The sequence below is a fragment of the Pocillopora damicornis genome, chromosome 13, assembly GCF_964200805.1.
Source record: "Pocillopora damicornis chromosome 13, jaPocDami1.2, whole genome shotgun sequence".
NCBI lineage: Eukaryota > Metazoa > Cnidaria > Anthozoa > Scleractinia > Pocilloporidae > Pocillopora > Pocillopora damicornis.
In genome coordinates this window covers 12290934-12312374 of record NC_142682.1, presented here as the reverse complement: position 1 = coordinate 12312374, position 21441 = coordinate 12290934, and the positions used below count along the sequence as shown (strand labels likewise).

The 21441-nt window shown below is 38.9% G+C and overlaps 2 protein-coding genes across 3 annotated transcripts; one reads left to right on the top strand and one right to left on the bottom strand.

Annotated features, from left to right (window-relative positions):
* On the top strand, positions 1–21416 carry LOC113684206 (uncharacterized). The gene is made up of 20 exons (XM_089191884.1): positions 1–214; positions 2439–2652; positions 2863–3056; positions 3910–4065; positions 4495–4641; positions 5340–5462; positions 6006–6128; positions 6556–6696; positions 13951–14034; positions 14431–14514; positions 15117–15188; positions 15411–15542; positions 16082–16162; positions 16770–16898; positions 17918–18040; positions 18138–18260; positions 18549–18662; positions 19294–19420; positions 19593–19732; positions 20508–21416. Exons 1-20 carry the CDS (start codon positions 148–150, stop codon positions 20750–20752), a joined length of 2619 nt encoding a protein of 872 aa, XP_089048010.1. The 5' UTR covers positions 1–147; the 3' UTR covers positions 20753–21416.
* Positions 8301–12439, bottom strand: LOC113684303 (LIM domain only protein 3). Of its 2 annotated transcripts, XM_089191937.1 has the most exons (4): positions 12102–12229; positions 11020–11199; positions 10467–10683; positions 8301–9158 (listed from the first exon to the last, which is right to left on the bottom strand). In XM_089191937.1, the coding sequence occupies exons 2-4, from the start codon at positions 11087–11089 to the stop codon at positions 8927–8929; spliced, it is 519 nt and encodes a 172-aa protein (XP_089048063.1). In that variant the 5' UTR covers positions 11090–11199; positions 12102–12229; the 3' UTR covers positions 8301–8926. The 2 variants fall into 2 exon arrangements, with proteins under 2 accessions (XP_089048063.1, XP_027057489.2); XM_027201688.2 differs by having other exon boundaries at positions 11020–12439.
* Positions 21417–21441: the final 25 nt, after the last annotated feature.

Below are 21441 nucleotides of genomic sequence, written 5' to 3'. Positions count from 1 at the left end.
CAATTTCATGACGTCATGATTTTGATGCCTACAAGGCTGAGAAGAGTCACAGGTCAGTAGTTATTTACCTCGAGCCTTGAATTGCTCGATCGCAGTTTGGCAGGCATAGCTGTCTTTACCGACTTGTGTGGAGAGCGAATTTAGAGTATGGCGTTCTCGTCAAAGATTTTACTGCTTGTGGGTATTTCTCTGGCACAGTTTTACATCGTGCAAGGTGAGTTTAGAGGCGTTTTATTTGACAGCAAGTAATGGACGTGATCGAGCTATTTGCGTCTGTTCTAGAAACCAATTATGGATGGTTAATAGACGAAGAGTTAAGTTTATGTTTACGAATGCTAGTCGCTCTTTCTTTGGCAGAAATTCGCGCTTTCTCTTAGACGTAATCAGTAGATTTAAAAGTTGTATGTGTTCAAATACCAGTGCAAAATATAAACCGTACGGAATTTATTTGATACATCAGTTAAATGTCCATGACACCAGTTTGATATAAGGCATATGTAATCCTTCATCTTCCAGTTGTCCAAACTGTGAAGTAAGTTCGATTATTAGCACCTCATAATGAGGACAAAAGCTTCATTCGATCTGCACTCAAACATGTTATCTCCCACTCAAACATGTTATCTCCAACGTCTTGTCCTGCTCTGCTCTATTAAAAGCCATGGGTGTGATAAAAGCCCAGTGTGATAAATAGTCCTATTTCCTGTAAGGCAACTGACAAGATTGTTTGTTTTTTTGGCGATTCCCCAGCTACATCAATCTTCACTGTGCTTATCGTCTAATGACAGCCACTCCTAATTAACCAAAGGTTTCTGTAAAGGTTCCAAAGGCCAGCAGTTCGTGCGTGATGCGAAATTATCTGTACCAAGATCAATTTGTGCGTCAACAGTTCATTTCGTTGTTTTTCAAAGGGAATGTTTCTACCACAGACGGCATGTTGATTCCAGAGCTTCAAGCTTTTAGTGCAAAAGAAATATTATATTAAAAGGGTAGCACCTAACTTTTGAGGTTAAATGCTCAGATTCCTAATCCGACATATATCTTTCCATTTCCACCAATCTTATCAAACTCATTGCAGAGTTAGAACTTGTTAAACATTGCTCCCCGACATCAAAAGGAAAAGGAACTTTAAAACGAATTCAAACTTTGTACTATTGATATTTGAGTACATAGAATAACGCTCAGATGGTCTAGAACAGAGTCCAGTTTGTTTTAAAGCTAGGAAAATATAAAGTTGCGGAAGTCGTAGGGGCTGTTATCAAAAAATCGATTTAATGCGATTTACAAAGTTTTTCCGGTTTGTTTGTATTCTTATTTGTCGTTATTTTTCAATTAGTTTTGAGCAAATCAAATAAACCCTCGTACTTGCAATAGGAGACGTCTGTCACATTGGTAAAATTATTTTGTCGATGTGAGGAGTGTGACAATCATTTCAATCACGCAAACATCAGTTGGAACGCAGATTTATGTCAAGATTTTTCCGCTGACCCCTAAAGTTACCTCAGACATTTTTTTGTGTTTATTTTCCGTCAACTCCCTTCCTCTCCACATTTGTTACTAATCCAATATTTTGCAGCGATTAAGACATCCATCACAGGCCGGCGGTAATCAATAATTTTGTATGAATGATAAGATAAACAATTTGAGAAATGTTTCTAATAGGATTCAAATATTCTTTTTTGTTCAAAACAAGGATGGATAACCATGCGTAGTGGACTCAATTTAATAGAGGTCTCACTAAGTAAACCACAAGGGCAACCAAAGGAGGGCTGTTCTCTCTCTTCCCCTTCGTGTCCGTCACGCATGGTACAACATTTGAGTTTTTTATTCGTTCGCTCTCGTCTGTAATGATCAGCGGTATTTCGTGGATACTAAAGTTTCGTATAACACAGCGGTCAAACGTCTCTGCATAAGCGAACGTTGTAATGACAGGATACCAGTGCTTGAATAGGCTTTGTGTTCGAAAATTCTCTCGAGTCTTCCTCTTCCCTTCTTTTGTTTCCAATAACAGATTTTTATGAACTCGTCAATTTTCTTTCGCACATTTTACGAGACAGCGGTTGTTTGTTATATTTTCCTATGAAATTTCACCGGAACTGATCCCCTCGCGCATGCCTGACGTTCAACCGCTGTTTTTATTCGCATGGGGATCTTGACAGAGCCATATTGAAATTAAATCGACTTCTCTCGGACAGAATATTACATCGTCTTGGTTCCGACGGCTGTCTGTGAGTTCTTTTATTCACCATACCAACTTCCTAAATTCAAATTCGAGATAGGGCTTCTTTGTAATGCCGCGAGGTATGTTCTATTTATTAACGCTTTGCTGGGAGGAATGATAAGTGTAAATGGTTAAATGTATAGTAAAGGAAGAAATTTGAGTTACCAATTTCTTTAGGTGCAACTGACACATAAGCTTTTTCACATTTCCTTTCTGACAGGTCAGAGTTACATGAACTGGGTCGGTCGATGCTGTACTAAAGGTCACCGCAAGGCCTCAAAGAATTATGACCCTTCTTCATGTAATTCGGATGATTTGGACAGGCGACGATTTAATACTAAGTTTGAACGTTGGATTTGTCGGTTGTCTGAAAGGGTATGCTGTATGAAAGAAATACAGAAGAAAAGCTGCCAGAGCGGAATTTTTGAAGCGTTGTAAGTAGTGACAGAAAGGGACGCATTAACTTTAAAAGGAATACAAAGCAGTCAAAGGATAACGATAAAAACGGATTATACGTGAAGACGAGTAACCAAATTATTTAAATATGCAAAAACCATTACCTAGAAGTTTATTAAGAGCTAACAATTTAAGTATTTAAAAGCTTTTTTAAAGCAAAGTCTAGTAATATATCTCATGTTTTTTAGACTCGGGAATTCCTGTGGCAGGTTCATGCCTTTTGTTGGCGGAGATGATTTCCGTGAGTGTTGCGACTGCTGTTCTCTGGGAGTCATGGCCAAAGCGAACAACGATACCACTTGCTCAGCGGAAAGGTTCCCGGCGATGCTGCTATCCAACTCAAGCATTCAATGCATCAAAACATTTAAACAGTGTTGCAAAGGTAAGGTCAATTTCCCGATCATCAGAAGAGCACTTAAGGACGGCAATGTATTTGCCAAAATGTTTGGATGAAATTGCAATTTAGGAAGACCACTGAGACAGGAACGAAACCCCTTATCTATTGATTTGTTCTAACCTACTTCGAAAGGCAATGATGCTGAAATTTGATGCTCAGTTCTACCCGCAGATAATTATGTTCGGACAGAGTAAGGTCCAATTCGACCTGTAATCATCTCTTTCGCGATTATCAGAATCGAACAATGACTAAGCGGGTACTCGATTTGTTACTCACGAGTATAAATATAGAGAGAACTGGACGACATTCAGTCCCGTTACCAATTAAGTCAACTATAACAAACTTTTAGAGATAAAATGCTAACCGCATTAACTTATTCATAAATGAAACGTGACGTTTGAATTTTTTTCCACGAGAAAGTGTGCCCACTGATCTCGATAACAGCGCGCGCAAGTGACGTGTACTGTAAAATTACACGCGCATGAGCCTTGTACTGTCCACTAGTGGCAAAAGTGGGCAGCCCGGCTTCAGGTGTCCTTTCAAGCTCGAGAATTTTGTCATTTTTTATCATTTCCACAGTCTGGATCAGAATACTTAAGACGATTGCATGAACCAGGGATACGCCCTAGAATTCGAAGCCCAGAAAATTTCTATAGCCCCTTTTTCCTCTTCCAACTGAGTCAAGTTACAGATAACTTGGTGAACTCGGTGAGCTAGGCCTTATACTAGGTTCGTATACTGACGCCAATTTCCCTGCGCACTGTTAAGATAAGGATTGGCGATGGTGTCTGTTTATTTATATTAAAGGCTGATGAAAAGGTGAATGTTCCCTCCTCAGGAACGATATCTCTCCCTACGGTCCTTCCAACCGCCAGAAAGCCGAAGTGCTCCGACAATTTCTGTCAACAGGAATGCCAAGATTCACCCACACAAGGGGCACAATGTACCTGTCGAGATGGATACCTCCTGAAACCTGACAAAGTATCTTGTCAAGGCAAGGCCGCAGTCTTATTGAACTTTTATTTGGACTTTGTGTATTCTGTATCCATTCTGCAGGTGAATCTGGCTTTTGTAACTGCTGCAAGCTACACACAGGCTCCAAAAGGAGGGGCGAAAGCTTGTTCAGAACTTGCTTTCGTATTTTCAAAACATACCCATGCCTTATTTGGGCAGTTTACCTGTCATGACCACTTCGCCCCACGTTGACTGATAAACTGGTCAAACTGCGTGACTCATGTTTAGTGCGTGACTCATGTCGGGTGCGTGACTTTTAGTTAGAGAAATAACTTCCAGTGATCGTGTGATCTGAACTTGTGAGTTAGAGTAGTCTTGAGAAAAGAAATTAAATCTTAATGATGCAAGATAAGAACCCCCAAGTTCAAACCACTCACTGAGTATACCAACAACTTTCCTTTTCTTAAAGACATCAACGAGTGTAAGTTAAGAGGTGGTAATACATGCAGTCCTTTAGAACGGTGCATCAACACTCCCGGCAGTTATCGTTGTGAGAAGGGAACAACGGAGGCAGCGTGTAAACTGGGGGAACAACTAGTGGATGGAAGTTGTGTAGGTGAGTGTTATTTTTCTTCTGTGAAACGATAGAAGCTAGTTGTCTCTTCGCAGAGCGTACACTCTCCGAGTAGTATAACGGACTTCGAGCTCACCCTGTCTTGTTTACTTGCTATCTTGTCTATTGTCTAATTTTATGTCAAACGAAACTTGCTGAAGCAGGTTCCTTGGTAGCTGAATTATTTACACAGGTTCTCTGAAGCTCCCCAGAACGGTATTTCAACTCTCTCCAAGATAACACCCTCTAGTTAAAAAGGAACTGTTTCTTTATTCCCATCGAATTTTTTTTCTACATATTATAGATATCTTAGGAGAATTACTATGTTTAACGTGTTTGCCCCCTTCCGCAACTAAAAGATATCAGATATCCCGCAGAGAACAGTGTAATCGTTGGAAAATAACGTGTCGAGCCTCTTTTTTAACTGGGTAATATCGTTTACTTAAGTAACTTGAGAAGCAAACACCGAAGCACGTTCTGCCTTTCGCACCTGTAATGTTAAGAACTTCGTCCAAACTTCTGCCACAATTTTTAGGCGTGCGTGTGAAAAGTTTCGATGTGACGCAGTTTAGACATCATTTTCGACTTCCTGCACATGCGTTTTTGTAAGTCATACACCAATCGTAATACTCACGAGATATCAAACCTACTCAATTGAGATGGAAGTGTTTTTTAACTGTATATTATTCTTTGATGGACAGATATAGACGAATGTGTGCGTGGACTTCATCGCTGTGGAGCACAGCAGACCTGTGTTAACAATGATGGATCTTACGTTTGTACCTGCAGGAATGGTTTCCAAGCTTCTGGGACATCATGCATCGGTCAGTAGTCTTAAATCAAGAAATTATAATTGAAATATGGTGGATGTGCTCAGTAATCCAGGTACTTTTGTTGAACATGGCTATAGGGCGTTCACTGGAAGCCTACTCAATTTGAAGAAGCTTAGTGAAAAACGCAGGGTAGATGAATTTTAACGTGGTATCAGCATTTATTACTATGATTTGTATTTGATGATACGAACTCCCTCAAAACATATCGGTCAGTGATGAAAACTGACCCAATGTAACGCGAACTGAAAGGAGTGACGCGCACGAATAGAAATGAAATAACCACGATGACATGAGGTGACAAACAATTAATGATGTGGCATGTCTGAACATAACCTCATTTGAATTTTTTCTCAAAAAGTGCCTCCATGTTACGCGAAACATTAAACCATATGAAGTGTGACCCAATGAAACTATTACGATTTATGTAAATGACACGGATTAGCCCAAAATGAAAATGGTGATATACTAAAGAAGACTTATCAGCGAGTTCACTCACAGCAATCAGATGTTACATGTTTCTATTAAAATCCATAGACAAGGACGAGTGCAGTACAAGAGAGGCCCGATGCCCTCAGTACTCAAGCTGTGTCAACAATCAAGGGTCTTATCGATGTCAGTGTGAAAAGGGGCGGCAGTTACTCAATAACAAGTGCGAGGGTAAGATGTTCAAGTTGACATTCAGTCCCACGTTTAGCTCCTACTTCCCTTAAATTATTTAATCATTACAAAATCGTCACTTTTACTTGTGTTGTGCCTTACTTCACCCAAAACTATAACTGGGTACCATTAAACAATGAACGAAGCCATTCAAAATGACTAGGGGAGCGGAGCGCGATAACCTTCCATAAAGTCTCGTACCCAGACCTTTCACGGGCAGAGTTAAACGGGAGGTCTGGATACGAAGCTACCTTCCATGGTGCAACATCCTACCAGGGGAAGAAGGTAACCCATGCTATTGGTTTGTTCATCCTCGCTGTTAAGACTGGGATAAGCTTCGTCGGCCATGCATCAGTGCTCGCCTGCGGACTTTAACTCTCCTTTGCACATTTCTATTTCTGACGATAACTTATGTTTATACTTTTAGATATCGATGAATGTTCATCCGGTAAATCTTCCTGTACCCAGGGTACGAGGTGCGAGAACACGGACGGATCTTACAAGTGTACCAGGATCACTGTTGTATGCAGATCAGACCAAGTACTCACTGCTAACGGAACATGCAAACGTAAGCTGTAACTGTTATCATTATTGTAGGTAAACGGTGACCCTTTTGAACAATCAATTAAGAGGCGTTTCATATACCATAACACTCTTACTAGATAATAATATGATGTTGCCAATCTTTGTATACAGGATGTTTTCACATTAATTACATCCTTTTCGAAATCACTGGTGATCTTTGCAAACTGATTGGCTATCATCGGTGCGATTTATTCACGAATCGCACATTTTTTTGCTCCCAATCGCATCCTTTCCCTAACCTTTATTGACAACACATCAACCAATCACATTTCAAGGCTTGTTTGAAGTAACCAATTTAAAAAAATGAAAATGAAAGACAACTTCTGCAACTTTTTACAAACCAGCTTAGCACCGGATTAACATCAAATATTTGATCAGACTTAAACAATGCTTTATTTGAGCGGCTGCATTTTGCGATTCCTAAATAGATGCAATGGAATGGTAATTGAATTTCATTTCGTGCATTTTTCGGTCTGAAATCACACTTGTGATTTCAAATCAAACTCGCCCTGCGCACTCGTTCAATTTTGAAATCACTCGTATGATTTCAGACCTAATAATATACATGGAAAAATTACTCAGTTCTGATTGGTTAAGATAAATGCAGTTTTCAGGTAATTCAGTGCAGAAGAGAGTTAATTCGGTGCAGAAGAGGGTTAATTCAGTGCAAATAAAGAAACAAATCAGACATTCTGATTGGTCAATAATCAAAGAAACTCACAGATAGCCAATCAAATGCGAGCCTTGGATGGCGCAACAAAATTTGAAAATTTGCGAGCGAAACAATGGCCGGCGTTCTAAGTAGGTTTTCTTTCGCCACCGCAGCTTAAAAACAGCTTAAACAACGAAAACACTATAAAAAGCATTGCTTTTTGGTTGTCAGTTTGGGAAAAGTGGTATTTAGAGAAGGGAATTGCCAAGGAAATCGAAAATTACGAGCCGACCCAGCTTAACACTTTGCTCGAGCGATCCAACGCCGAAATTAAAAACAGTCATAGTTAAACCTCGGAAACGACGATTCCATTTCATCGATTTTGATCCTACGCGGCTGTTTTGACCGAACGCACGGTTTAAATAAATTATTTTTTGCACTTGATGCGCGCGCTTTGCTTACATTTAATTATGATAAGCCATCTCGTATTTTTCAATGTATATTATTAACACGTAATCACATGATTTTTCTCGTGCAATTTGGAATAAACAAGCACTTGTTAATTTTTTCAAAGACCACAAATTGCACTCGCCCTACGGGCTCGTGCAATTTTGTTAGTCTTTAAAAAAATTTACTCGTGCTTATTTATTCCAAATTGCACTCGAAATCATGTGATTACCTATACAAATAGCACTCCACTCATATCAATAACCATTAGATATGTCCTGCCAGTCAAGGAGGCATCTGCAGCTTATTTGAGAGCGAATTGGAAAGCGCTATTGAAACTACTTGGAAGGAAGCCTCCTTTCTGTGTTTTTAACCTTTTTTTAAACGCCATATCAGGCGTCGGTGAGAAGAAACAAAACATTTAGCGCCGTAGGAAAACAGGATTAAGAGAGCCAGTCCCCCCAAAAGACATTCTGTACTAATGATCCCAATTTTCATGACATGAATTTATTAAGTTTCCTTTAAAAGTTTTCCAGCATTGTCTCTAATCTGTGGATAAATACTCTTTCTTTGATTATCGTGTTATCATCACTTTTCGTTATTACCCTATTCGGAATTATTTCCATTTGTCTTTCTGAAATATCTATACAAACACCGAAGCGGGTTTTTAGCGCGTAATTTTGAGCTCATTTTCGCGACATTGTCCTCATCAGCTCAAACCTGCAAATACATTTTTTGTGGTTTAACACTTTTTCTTTATGGACTAATAAAAACTTTCTGGTTTAAGCCATCGCGAGAACGCCTATCGAGGCATTGAAACTATTTTTATCATTGTCTTTTAATTTTAAGATTAAAGACGCTACATCATATTTTTTCAATTTCGAAATAATTAGCTTAAATGTTTGAAGTTAATTATTTTCAATCTTCCCCGATCTTCGCAATCATTGTTTATCATCTTTTTGGTATATTCTCACCTCTTAGGTGTTTATTTACAAGGATTATTTTTTAGTCTTCTTCTATGTACACTGAATTTTCTTCATATAACAAAATCGTTCGAAAAACTGTGCTGTAACTGCTTAAAGCAAGGAAAACTCCCTTGCCCAACTCTTGTTTCTTATGCTGTATTTTCTGCAATACTTTCTTCCTCTTTCTCCATTCGGTAGTGATCCCAGCAAAGGACTTTGTTGTTGTAAAAATGGAAGTTTTCTCCAACTCTGAACCTCTGTCTGCAAATCTGACAGGAGAAGCACTCGATGTGATATGCATTTTTCGCGGCCCTCATTACAAATTCGAAGGCTGCTATTGGCTTGTTACATGCAGCGCACACACCGGGGACACCAAACAACCTGTAGGCAGAACAATATCGGTAACTATAATTGTTAATCAGGGCCGAAAGAGTATCCTCTACGTTGTTATTTGACCCACTAGACACAGTATGTTTCAATTTCATGTTAGGGGTGATGAAAACATGTTATGTAGTTGAGAATTCCTGTCACAATATTGAGTTAGTTTAAGGCTGTGCTAAACTGAGTTTTTTTGCAAGGCGACCTTACATTAATACTCAACGGGTATTAAGGGAAAAAAACGAGGAAATGTTGAACCAGCGAAGAACGACTTGAAACACAAGGTTTGAAAACTGTGGCTTCGCGCTCGGTTATGCGACCACAGTTTCTCCGGATGAAGTGACGTGTTTTTTTTGTTTGTTTTGTTTTGTTTTGCTGTTCTTCTCAAAAGAGAACTATATTAATATAAGAACCTTTCTGTTTCAGTTACAAACTGTAGCCCATTCGGCTATCGTTCTCAGTCATCGCTCTTTGTCTCAAAAATTTCACTTAAACACTAACATTTCATATGCTGGTATGAATTCTGATGTCAGAATTTAAGTAGACTTCTTTTCTTCTCTAAAAACGGTTCGGTACCAGCTGAGACAGTTATTGTTTAATTTCTTCTTTTCAATAATCACTCTGTTCCCTAATATGGTAAAGGACATATCTCTAGATCCATATTAAATTTAAGAAGTCCTATCGGTGAGCTGACTCTTGTCTGAACAATGGTTTCAAAACGTGGTCTAAGCCCTTTACATTGCCACACCCCTGTGAGCCAACCGGCTGCGAGTGGAAGCGACCTCATCTTTGATATCTGTTTTAAATAGGAGCAATCAACGTCATTCAATTAAGAACCAGAGTCATCAATGTCCTCGATTCATAGAAGTTAAGTGTTCCGGAATTTTCTCAATCGCTTTGGTTAACCTAGGCTCCATTTAGACTGAGAAAAAATATTTAGGGGAGGCTAATAAAATGCAGTTCGAAAGTTCATCTATTGGCGAGAACAGTCAAAAACAGGTTCAGGAAATAAACCGTTTAGCCACGGTTTGCCAACGCAAAAACTGTATAAAAACTAACCTGATGTTTTAGTGAAAGATTTAGGTGTCTTGGTATTAGAAAATGTTCCTTTTTCTTCATTTCTCTGTTTTTACAGTGCGTGCATCACTAATTTTTATTTGAACTAGTATTCAAGTAACAGTGTTTTGATTAACTTCGTTGGTGGTTGCGAGCGAGACCAAAACATTGCTACCAATTAAATTCATTATAAAACGACGCTGCACTTGGTTACTAGTTAATTTTGAACTTTGAAATGGAATCATCTTTACTGACCTTAAATAGTCTCTCTTGCAGAGAATGAGGTTCGCTTTATTGTAAAGCGTCGATCCAATATCACCAAGTTTGCACTCACAGCAGTTGCATTTTAAACAACCTTCGTGCCAATAAAGTCCCAAAGCTTCCAACAAGTAGCGATCTGTAATTGGCATTTTGCAGCCGCTGCAGAGATGAGCGTTTTGCTCTGTTTTTACAAGGCTCTTGTTCTCCGTGGCTAGGTAGAGATGAAGTGAACAGAATTTTACCAAAATAATTACTCAGGCTACATCAACGTCAAACAGCTAAAAATTTGTATGTTTTTGTATGAGTGAGTGTGGTTTTTTATGCGATTGAGGATTTGTCTTAATTCGTTTTTGTTCATGCCATGCACGGTAAATGATTTTGTGATATGTTCCTCTTCGTCTAATTTGAGACGCCAGTTATTTACGCCGTCGAGCTTAGCATTACCTCGTGTTTTAAACATTTAATTCCTGTTACTCGATTCATTCTGTCATGTGGGATCACGTACAGAACAAACCAGGTAGATATTTGATATAAATTTAGTACATACCCATGATGTCAGGCTGTGTCAAGATTTGTCTTTCCCTTCTCTCGAACGAAAAGTGGTTTTCAACGCGCATACAACGAAGTTAATGTCGACAAGAAGTTTTCAACCAGCGATTTCTTGTAAAACCATTGTCTTCCGGTATGTCATCAACAGTGTTCATTGCTAATGATATCTGGCGGCGACCTAACAAAAACACTGTTATTTCGGCTCGTAATTACCTCTAATGACGCGACTCTTTCTATTGGCCAGAGCAGACCAAATAGAACAGGTATCCATGAGTAGGGAAAAGAAAACCATTGCAATTATCGAACGCGATAAGCAAATTGAAAAATGGAACGGTTAACCAAGCATATATTCCTGTCATTAAAATCGGCCCTGTTTCTTACTTTCAGAGGTTAATCAATATGATGGTAAAAACGAAAAAAATCAGGATATCCACATGGCTTAACGAGACTTTTAAAAGGACGTCTTAGATGCGGTTTTTAAAATCGAAAAAAAAAAAAACAGCACTTGCAGGATTAATCTCTCAAGATAAGAGAATAGACACTAATTGGCCAGCTGTCCGTAGTTTGCATGCAAATTCTTAAAGGTAATTACTATCAAGTTTTGTTTTATATCGCTAATGGCTTCTCTTTTATTTCTACGGAAAACAGTTTCAATTGCAGCAAAAAACTTGTAATTAGCCACTGCTAATTTGCCCAACACCCGGGATTGAAATTTGGCAAACAATTTCTCGATATTTCAGTTTTTGTATACCTTTCTTCCCGGATGAAATTATATCTGGTATTTAATCAAGCATTTTCCCCTTACTCTAGAATTAATATTTGAGAGCTTTAGGGCGGAGAAATTTTTTAGCCTTTACTTGTAATTTAGACAAGAGCGACTTATTAATTGCTCGTTCATTATGAAGAGAATAAAAGGCTTTTTAAGATGAATAAAAGCGAAACTATCCTTCGCCACAAGCTGATTTACACGGGTACCAAAATTAGAACAATGACTTAAAAAAACACCGCAAACAGAAATGGAAAGTTTTACGTTATTTGGCAGAGTTTTTCGTTAATGTTTGCCAAGAAATCAAATATTACCTACTGCACTTTATCTTGATCAATTTCTGATTCCAAAATAGAAGAATATCGAGAAAGAACTTTCCACTTACGAGCTTATCACCCTGTAAAAAGCTTATTTGTATTATAACTGCTTTCCTCTCAGTGTCTCAGTGAATAAATGTAATCATTAATTTATCTACAGCCTCAATCCTTATTTTTTTTTTTCATCCTTGTGGGCAAATATCCTGCTTGAAGTCTGAGATATCTGTGTTCAGTACCCCTCTCGTCAGGTTCAACCTCTTTGCATTAAAACGTGTCCAACTTTATCTGACCCACTAAAAAAATTGTCTTTTGACCAACACGAATTAAGATCGAACAACGTTCGGTCTCTGTTAAATTATGTATTGATACAAGTCTCCGATTTTCATAGCCACTCAAAGATTCATTCAGTTTACGAAAATAAACATCGGCTTTACAAGGAAAGCTGGCGGACTTAAAGCAATATTTTTTTTTATTCAGCCAATTGTGGGTCCTTTTGTACATAAGTCTAACAGAATGAGAGAGAAATTCATTGGTACCTGCAACTCAAATACCAAACCTTTGCGACGTTCACTAGACAGGCGTTACACTGAAATTGAAATGAGTCCTCTAAAAACCGTTACGCCATTTCAAAATCCCTCATAACAACTTGGATCCAAATTTAGCGCAGAAAAAGAATCATGGTTTTTTTAGGGATCTGTGAGCAAAAAATTGACTCAAGAAATGACTGTAAATTGTTTTGACACGCGTGCACAGGACGAAGGATATCAATTTGACCTCGTGACAAAGATTTCAATGTAAGCCATGTAGAAATGACATTAACGCTTTGCTTTCAAGTTACGCCGAACTTGCGCCGCGATGTTCGGTTCACAAAAGCGTTGTAAAATGTTTAAACAGAGCAAAAATAAAAAAGTTTCTAGGCCTAGTTTACTCACGATATAAGCACGTATTTTCAGCTTTGTTGCAATATATTAGGCATCCTGCAGACTCACTTCCTATGTACGGCAAGGAAGAGCAATTTCGACAGAGTTATCTTTATTCTTGATTAACCTCAGTCCTATTACAGATTGTTGCACTGATAACCTCACTGATAACCTCACAGTCTGTAAATGCCTGAATCCAAGGCCGCTTTCCTTATGTTACAATTGAGCTCTCCGTGAAATAAAATATTGCAACAAGAAGAAATGAAATAAAAGACCTGGTTCTGACCGAACTGACTGTAACGCTCCGCAGATGAAGATCCAAGGTGATTTAAATCTTTCTGGCATATGGACATGCGGGAGGGCTCAACTCACACAGCCCTACCTGCAAGGAACGGACTTTTTCACCTCCTGTTTTTATTGCCGGGCAAGAACCAGTCCCTTCAGATCGGCCAGACCTAAAGGACGGTAGCGTCCTGGGATCGGGAAATCACCTTGATATGTACTTAAAGTTCCTTTCTGTCTTTAAATTCTGTTCATTTGAATGAAATAGGAATTCCACTCACAGAATGTGAAGATTAAGTGATGATCATCCATTAGTTTTTATGGCTCAGAGAAAGTCAAAATTAACAGGTGTCCTGAATCATACAATAAGTCAAATGGCATAACTTATGAGATTAATAAACAAAATCAACCCCACTCCCCTCCCCCTTCCTCTCTCCTCTCCATAGAAAATCGGAAAAGGCAAATTCAAACCCTTTTTCGAGGGAGATTCATTCACCGCGATGTTAACCTGCTATTGCATTCTGCCATTTCTATTTGTGTATTGCTTTGTGAAGGGGGGGAAATACCATAATTAACTTCACTATGATCATCAGTCATTTTCCAACGCAACAAGTGTGAGTCTGTATTCCGTTTTTGTCTTTCAGCCAAGGAGCTTTCTTTGTGTGAAAGAGTCCAGTGCGGGAGTGGTTTTGTTTGTAACCCTAATGCCCCAAGGCGGCCTTGTGAAGGTAAGGTCGCGAAAAGGGTCAGACGATTTCAGCCCTTTCCTTGTTGATTAGTCAGGAGAGTTCAGCGTTGTATCAAGATTCCACCCACTGGCTTACAATGATCTTTTTAAATTTTGGTCATCTGTTTGCTGAATAATGGTAGTGTAGAGAAAAATTGAAATTTAGCCTTTTTTGCGTTGAGCCCATTGTCTTTTGAAAACGCTACTCCTCTGCAGTTTTGAGCAACATTCACTGCGAACACAAACGTCGTTATTCATCCCCATTTCCACCTTCCATTTCTCGGCGAAACTCTCCTATTTGCATTTAGAATTTCACGTCACTGCACAATTAGCTGAATGGAAATCAGTCAGAGGTATTTTACCCTGGAAAATGACCTATAATGGCTTTATTTTTTAGATATCGATGAATGTTCACTGTCGCCTCCCAAATGCAAAGCAGGCGAAGTATGTATGAACTATATAGGCTCATACGAGTGTCGAGGTATGGTTAAATAAATTTCTTGTTGGTAAGACTTTCCATTGTGTTTCGCATTTAGCACCCCCTTTTCTTTAAGTGGGAATTACTTGAAAAGCAAATGTGAGTTGAGAACTGAAAGTTTACAAACATTGACGGAGCAGTACGAACGTAGCCACTTTAAAGTCTGCTGTGAAGGTTACTCATCACTCCCTCTGTACTGCATATGGTTTTACGCGCGAGTTTTGCTTTGGCGTTTCACGCGTGAGTTTCACGCGTGAGAAGTGCGCTGATTAGTGATAAATAGAGAAGCAAAGATTTTCTCACTTATGTTGTTTAGCCGAAGACCAAAATAACTTCAGTCATTTTCACATCTAGTGAAACTCCAGCGCTCTACAAAATATAAACTGTTTTCTGTCATTTGTAGTTTGAGTATTTCTCTTACCCAGTGGGAGGAAAATATGTTATTTGCGCATGATCAAAGCCACAAGCCACTCCCTTTCCCTTTTGTCTTCCTTTTTCCCGTGCTCACGCTCAACGATTTTACAGCAGCTCAGTCAATAATCAGAATCCTCTCCGGTTGCTGCAGATTTCGAAGTTTTTAAAAGTTAAATTTTTTTCAATTCCAGATTCCTGCAGAGGTGTCGACTGTGGCAAAGGGTTGAAATGTCAGCCATCTGGGAGGTCGTATAGTTGTACGGGTAAGGAAACATTTGCATCATTAGTTCTGCGCCTTATTACCATGACATAACTCTAAGTGATGGAAAAATAGAAAAATGAGACTTTGTTACGTCTCAGTTAAGCGGCTAGGTTGCTAAGTAAGATCTAATCTGACGGTGGCCGAAGGAAAAAGCATAACCGTCTAACGTTGAGTATTGTATTGGCGAATTCTTAAAAGTTCTCTCTCACTCTCGTTTTATCAGATATTGACGAGTGTGCTACCTTGCCAAGGAGGTGTCCGGGAGATCAGGAAATTTGTGAGAATTACTATGGAGGTTACCGATGCAAATGCCGAGATCGATTTCAGAGAAATTCCCAGACAAGAAGATGCGAGCGTAAGTTTTAATTCTGTTTCATGATGGGGGTTGGTTTGTGACTGCTACTGACTTGCCTCCTGTTATCTTTTTACATATCAACGAGCAAATCACGCGGGAGGTGCGCGCGTTTAGACGGCAGGATATAATGAAAAGGGAATAGGAAGGAGTCAGAAGTCAGTTCCTTGTTTTTCAACCCACTGGTTTTTAAGAGATTTTCACCGCGTCAGCATTGGCTGCGTTTGTTCTTTACTACGCTGATAATATTTGTACATATGACGAAGCTAAATGAATGGCACGACAGCTTGTCTGACTCACGCGCTCAGATATCCTCATTTGAATGAGTCAGGTTGACTCCTGAAGACAAAATTTTCTGATGTAATTTACCTTTCTCCCGGTTTGTTTTTATCGAACTCTGGAGCAAAACCTTTTTCAGCCTTTTAAGAGGATACAAATTTTCCATCTATGATCTAGGGCATGCTGTAACCAGTTTTTTTTTTTTTTACAAGTAGATTTTGAAAATGCATTTTGCTTCTTTGCATCACTATTTTGTCTTACAGGTAGAAATTCTTGTTCGTCGGTTAAGTGTCCTCAGGGATACAAATGTCTGGTGATCGACGATCGCAATTATCGATGTAGAGGTAAAGGGTGATACTGTTAAAATAAATGCCATCTATTTGGTCACATATTACTAAATTTTAGATATTTGCAAATAAAAGACTTATGGCAAAATAAATATGTTCTATTTTATCGCGTTTTACTTGCCTTAATGTAACTGAATGGGAAAGGTTCAACGGGAAACGCGCTTTGGATATCAAAAGATTCCTTTAAAGATGAAAAGTAATCCTCCATTTTGGATTACATCGAAAGGCATTAACAGCGTATTTGATTTCTTAAATTCCAAATGTTTTCATCAACTTGTAAATTTCACGATACTTGAGCTACTGATGAAAAACGTTTCTTAAAAATATTGAAACTCAACGAAAACGGAGTATAGTGGGGCTTATCCTATACAAGATCTTGATATCTTCATGTCTGTCATACTTTTTTATGATTTTTGCTGTAAGAACTGGCAGTTCCATCATACAGTGTTCCCAGAATTATGATTGCCCCTCTACTCATCATCTTTCTACTTGAAATGCACTAATAGTGTATGGAGAAGTTACATAGTTGTCACTTCCGGTGATGGAAAGGGGTTTAACGTCCGAAAGTTAAATTGTTTCGCAGCTGGTGTTTTCAAAATTTCAGACATAAATGAATGCAGTGAGTCACCGCCTGTATGTCTGCCAGGACAAAGATGTGTTAATTACGCTGGTGGCCATTACTGCTCGTGTCGCAATGGATATCGACTGAACAGCATAACCAATAGATGTGAAGGTACGTGCACAGTAGACCCACTCCAGTTATTCCCGAGTTAAGCATATTGTTCATAATCACGCTTTTTACCCTTGATATCGGCCAAACCACCAACTTTTTAGTTTGAGTTTCATCCGTAGTCATTACCTTGCACATTTAGTGGACATTTGCTTTCCTGCTGGTTGCTCTATCGCATGCTGCTGCAAAGAAATGATAAACGTTCAACTACCTGTACTCGCATGTGCACTGCTTACAGAAAATAAAGCGCACACATTTACTACCGAATCTCAGGTTTTCGAGTGACATTTATTAGCTGGAATCAGCCAGCTTCGTTTGTTACGCGACTGCTAAGCTGCTAATTGAAAAGCTGATAGAGCGATTTGCAATCGAGTGTCAAAGTAACCCAGGATGTATTTTTTTTAGCTTATCTATGCTCTGTGAATAAGGAGTTTAAAAATCCACGACGGTGATAGCAACAGGAAAGTCACTAAACAAAAGGTTTAAAGATCAGAACAATGGCTGTGCACGTGCGTTATAAATCTTTGTAAATTTCTTTGCGTTCTTTGCAGTGAAGTTTGAGTTGTCTAGGGTACGTGAACGACGACATCTAATTCTTTAAATTTATATATCTAATTTAACGCGGTGTTCCATATTCAGTTTCGACATAGTTCTGACAGTAAGAAACAAACTAAAAGACTTTAGGGATGGCGAGATTCGTAGGTAAAATATGAGTTCATTTTATAACCGACGTTGTCCACGGCGTCGCCGTCGTCGTTTCCTAAACTCCCTATTGGTGAGAGAGACACGCTCCGCCTTCAGCATTTTCTGACTGTGTCTTGCATCAGTTGTTTCTTGTGAATTATACATTTGTGTTTTCTTTGTTTGTTTGTTGGTTTGTATTGGTAAATAATTTTTTGCGTATGATCAAGCCGTTTAACTAGGCGACACACGCGGTAAGTTTTGACAGATGATGGTAAATTATGGGAATAAGTGGAAAAATACAGTCGTGATTGGTTCTTTCACTTCTCCTCTCCCACCAGATATCGATGAATGCACTGAGAGGAGGTCTGGTTGCACTCAAATCTGTGATAATACACCAGGATCATATGTATGTCGCTGTAGAAGAGGTTTTAGACTGGCGGCCGATAAACGATCGTGCATAGGTAAAGTTAAGTGCAATGACCATAATCAGGAGAGATTCAGAGTAGAAGCTATTCACTGCAAATCCTAAACACGTTTGTTCTCGTTCTCTTTCAATAGATGTGAATGAGTGTCTAAATTCTCCATGTTCCGGTAGAGCTACTTGTAGAAATACATTTGGTTCTTTTGTTTGCCAGTGCAAACGAGGATACGAGCTGCTTGCCGATGGACTGACATGTAGAGGTATTGTTTGAAAATGAATGGAAATTTTTTTATAAAATCGAGCGAAACATCGTGACGCTCAAAACTCACGCTATAACTAACTTCGATCACAATCACTCGACATTCCGCAGAGTACAGTGGGGTGAATTTTTTTGGGCTTTTATCATTTGACAATAACTGCCTTTGATAAGCCTGAGCCAATTCTTATTGGCTCACATACAATTTTTGCGAATCTAATCAGAAGTCTTGAATAAATTACTGAATGAACCATTTGTAATTTCATTTGTTTCACTTTTGATGGTTTACCAGACAGAAACGAATGCAGCAGCGTCACTTGTCCCTACAGATGTGTGAACACCAGAGGAGCATATTACTGTATCTGTCCAAGTGGTTATAGTAACCAGTCCCGCTATTACTGCACAGGTGAGGCGAGCAAAAAGAGAGACTACTGGCTAGATTTTTTTTTAATGAATAAGCATAAATCATAAAATAATTTAAATAGTTCGCGCGCTCTGATTGGCCATAAAACCATTTTACATGAGCGTATGTAAACACGGTTTTCGTTCCTCTTTCATTAGTTATTTTATAAAAGAAATGTAAAATGGTTTCCGTGTTTACATCAAGCTATGTAAACACGGAAACCATTTTACATTTCTTCATTTCAAAACGAGTCGAATACCTCCAGAGCTAATTTAGAGACCAGTCATTTTTCATCGTCGTGAGGGCAAGGGGGGGGGGGGGGGGGCGGGGGGGGCAGAGAAGGAGGGTAGCAATAAAATAACTGAATGTTAATTAAATGCCAGTTGGGATGGTTCATAAAAATATTAAAGAGTTGTATGGGGGGGGGGGGGGAATATCAAGTAAATTTTAAAATGACACAACCGAAATCCTCGAACCCTCCCCAACCCCCCCTCCCCCCTCCACAGGTAGTTTATAATGACCGATCCCTTAGCTAACCCCAAGGTGACTTTCAACGCCGATCGCACGAACTTTAAAAAAAATTGCATCTACAGAATAAAGTCGAATTGCCATTTTCTGCTTTTTTTTTTTAAAGATAATGATGAATGTCAAGCTGGGAAAGACAAGTGTAAAGACGATGAATTTTGTTTCAATACTTACGGCTTTTACCAGTGTATACCAAAATTATCCTGTTCTTCAGATTACGTTCAAGTCTCTGACACGTAAGTACCAAAGGAGATTGCTTTTCACGCTCTGTTAATTACTGTTGACTGGTCGAGATCATACACTTCAAAAAATCGTTTTATAGTTTTCAGCCAATCTTTTTAAGTTTTGAACCTTTTCCATTCGTAAAGCCAATCTCGATCGTCAGATGCTCGTGTTTTCTGTTTTCAGGCGATGTGACAAAAAAAGCTGCAAAAGTGGTGACCGAGCCTGCTTTAATCAAAAGGTTCAGAAGAAGAGCCTATGGACTTTCCGGATGCGTAACAACGAAACTTCGTCAACAATCTTCAACTATCGCATTTTTACTTATGGTAAGGACTCATGGCCCTAAGGAAAACATGGAGCTAGGCCTAGACACTAGTTGCCCAGCAAACTTTTCCGGTATTTTTCACTGAAAAGTCGGATTGTTCCCTAGACCACGAAATTGACAGATGTCTGACATTTTTCTTTTGATAAAGATCGAGTTCAAACAGTTTCCATCTATCTTGGTCCATCTCAGTCTATCTTTATCTGGCAGTATCTGGTCCTAGCAGTCTAAGTGACGCTTATCACATGGTTGCTCAGTTAAGCAAACACCGTCAGTTTTGGGTTTAAAAGCTTGTGCGTACCTACCGAAAAAAAACTGCAAAAACTTTTGTTATTTTCAGAATGTATACTTCAAAAGCTTTACAGTGATAGGTAGTTTTTACGGTTTCTCTTAAAGAAGCGCGCGCGTGGAACGATTTTTCTTAAAAGCACCTTATTCTGTTGACAATAACCTTAAAAAATTTTTCACTTCACCCTTCATTCCTGCCTAGCTTATTTGAGAAAATAAAGTAGGTTTCCTTAGAATTGTATTTGGAACGATTAGAGAGATTGATTGAGTTCAGAGTTTCAATCAACAGGCGTACCTTTTAGTCAGCTAGGCCTCAATGCAGAAATAACTAAAAAGTATGATTGTAATTTTTTTTTTGTGATTACTGCTTCCTATAGGAGGCGTAAAAATTGTACGACATCAGTAGCTACATGAAGTCTTTGACTGTGTATTTTTTCAGGAATATGTTAGCAGTGTCTTTGTTAACGTTTCGATAACTAAATTTTTTACAGGCTACAAAGTTCGACCAATGGTGAAGTTCTATTTTAATCGCGGGAATGAACTGGGGTTTTTCGAAATTCAGACGCAGGATGAAAGCAATGGGGTATCTGCTTCCATCCGAAACAAAGAGGCTATTGAGGGCCGTAGGAGGTTCATCATGGAATTCTATGGAGATGTTATTGATGCTGAGAAGGGCGAACTGGTGTCACGCTTCGAGCACCTGATGTACATTTTCGTGTCACGTTACGATTATTAACCTGCTCCAGTATGTCACGCGAAAAAAAGTCTTGACCGTCTTTTCCCTCAGTTTAAAACTGTGCTAGATAGGTTCGAAGAGATCTGGATACGAATCAATGCGTGCAAGTTGTCATGGGTATGATTGTGTTCGCGTAAAAGTAATAGGCTAAAAAAAACCCTTTCATATGTTTACCTTTGCTAATTTCAAAAGAGTTTTCACGACATAGGAGAATCTGGTACTGAGTATAACTTTGCTGGTTAATTATGTTAAAGGTATGTTTTGTTGTCAAGGTTTCAGGAGTGAAGTTATGTGCGCTTATTTGTCGTTGTTAGATTACATCAATATATATGCGACTTAATTGAACGAAGTTTGTAACTCAGTTATGGGCTTGCAACGTCGTTTTGGCGTAAGATAAGCTCGAAAAGTATCCCTATTACTCGATAACATTTTATTGTATTTCAATAGTTTAGTTTTACCTCAACGTACTCTATATCCTCAAATTTATTGGTCTATGTTGTCAGATTCCGTGTGATTTAGCGAGGGAATCGTAAATGCTTGCGTCAATTTCCCGACCTTAGTTTGAGGATTTCGACAAGACAGGAGTCTGTGGGGAAAAAAGGTCAATCTTTTTCGTCATGCAGTTAAAATAAACTGTGGCTGAAGGTCATGACATTAGATCCAATTGGTCTCACTTTCTCATGTGTACT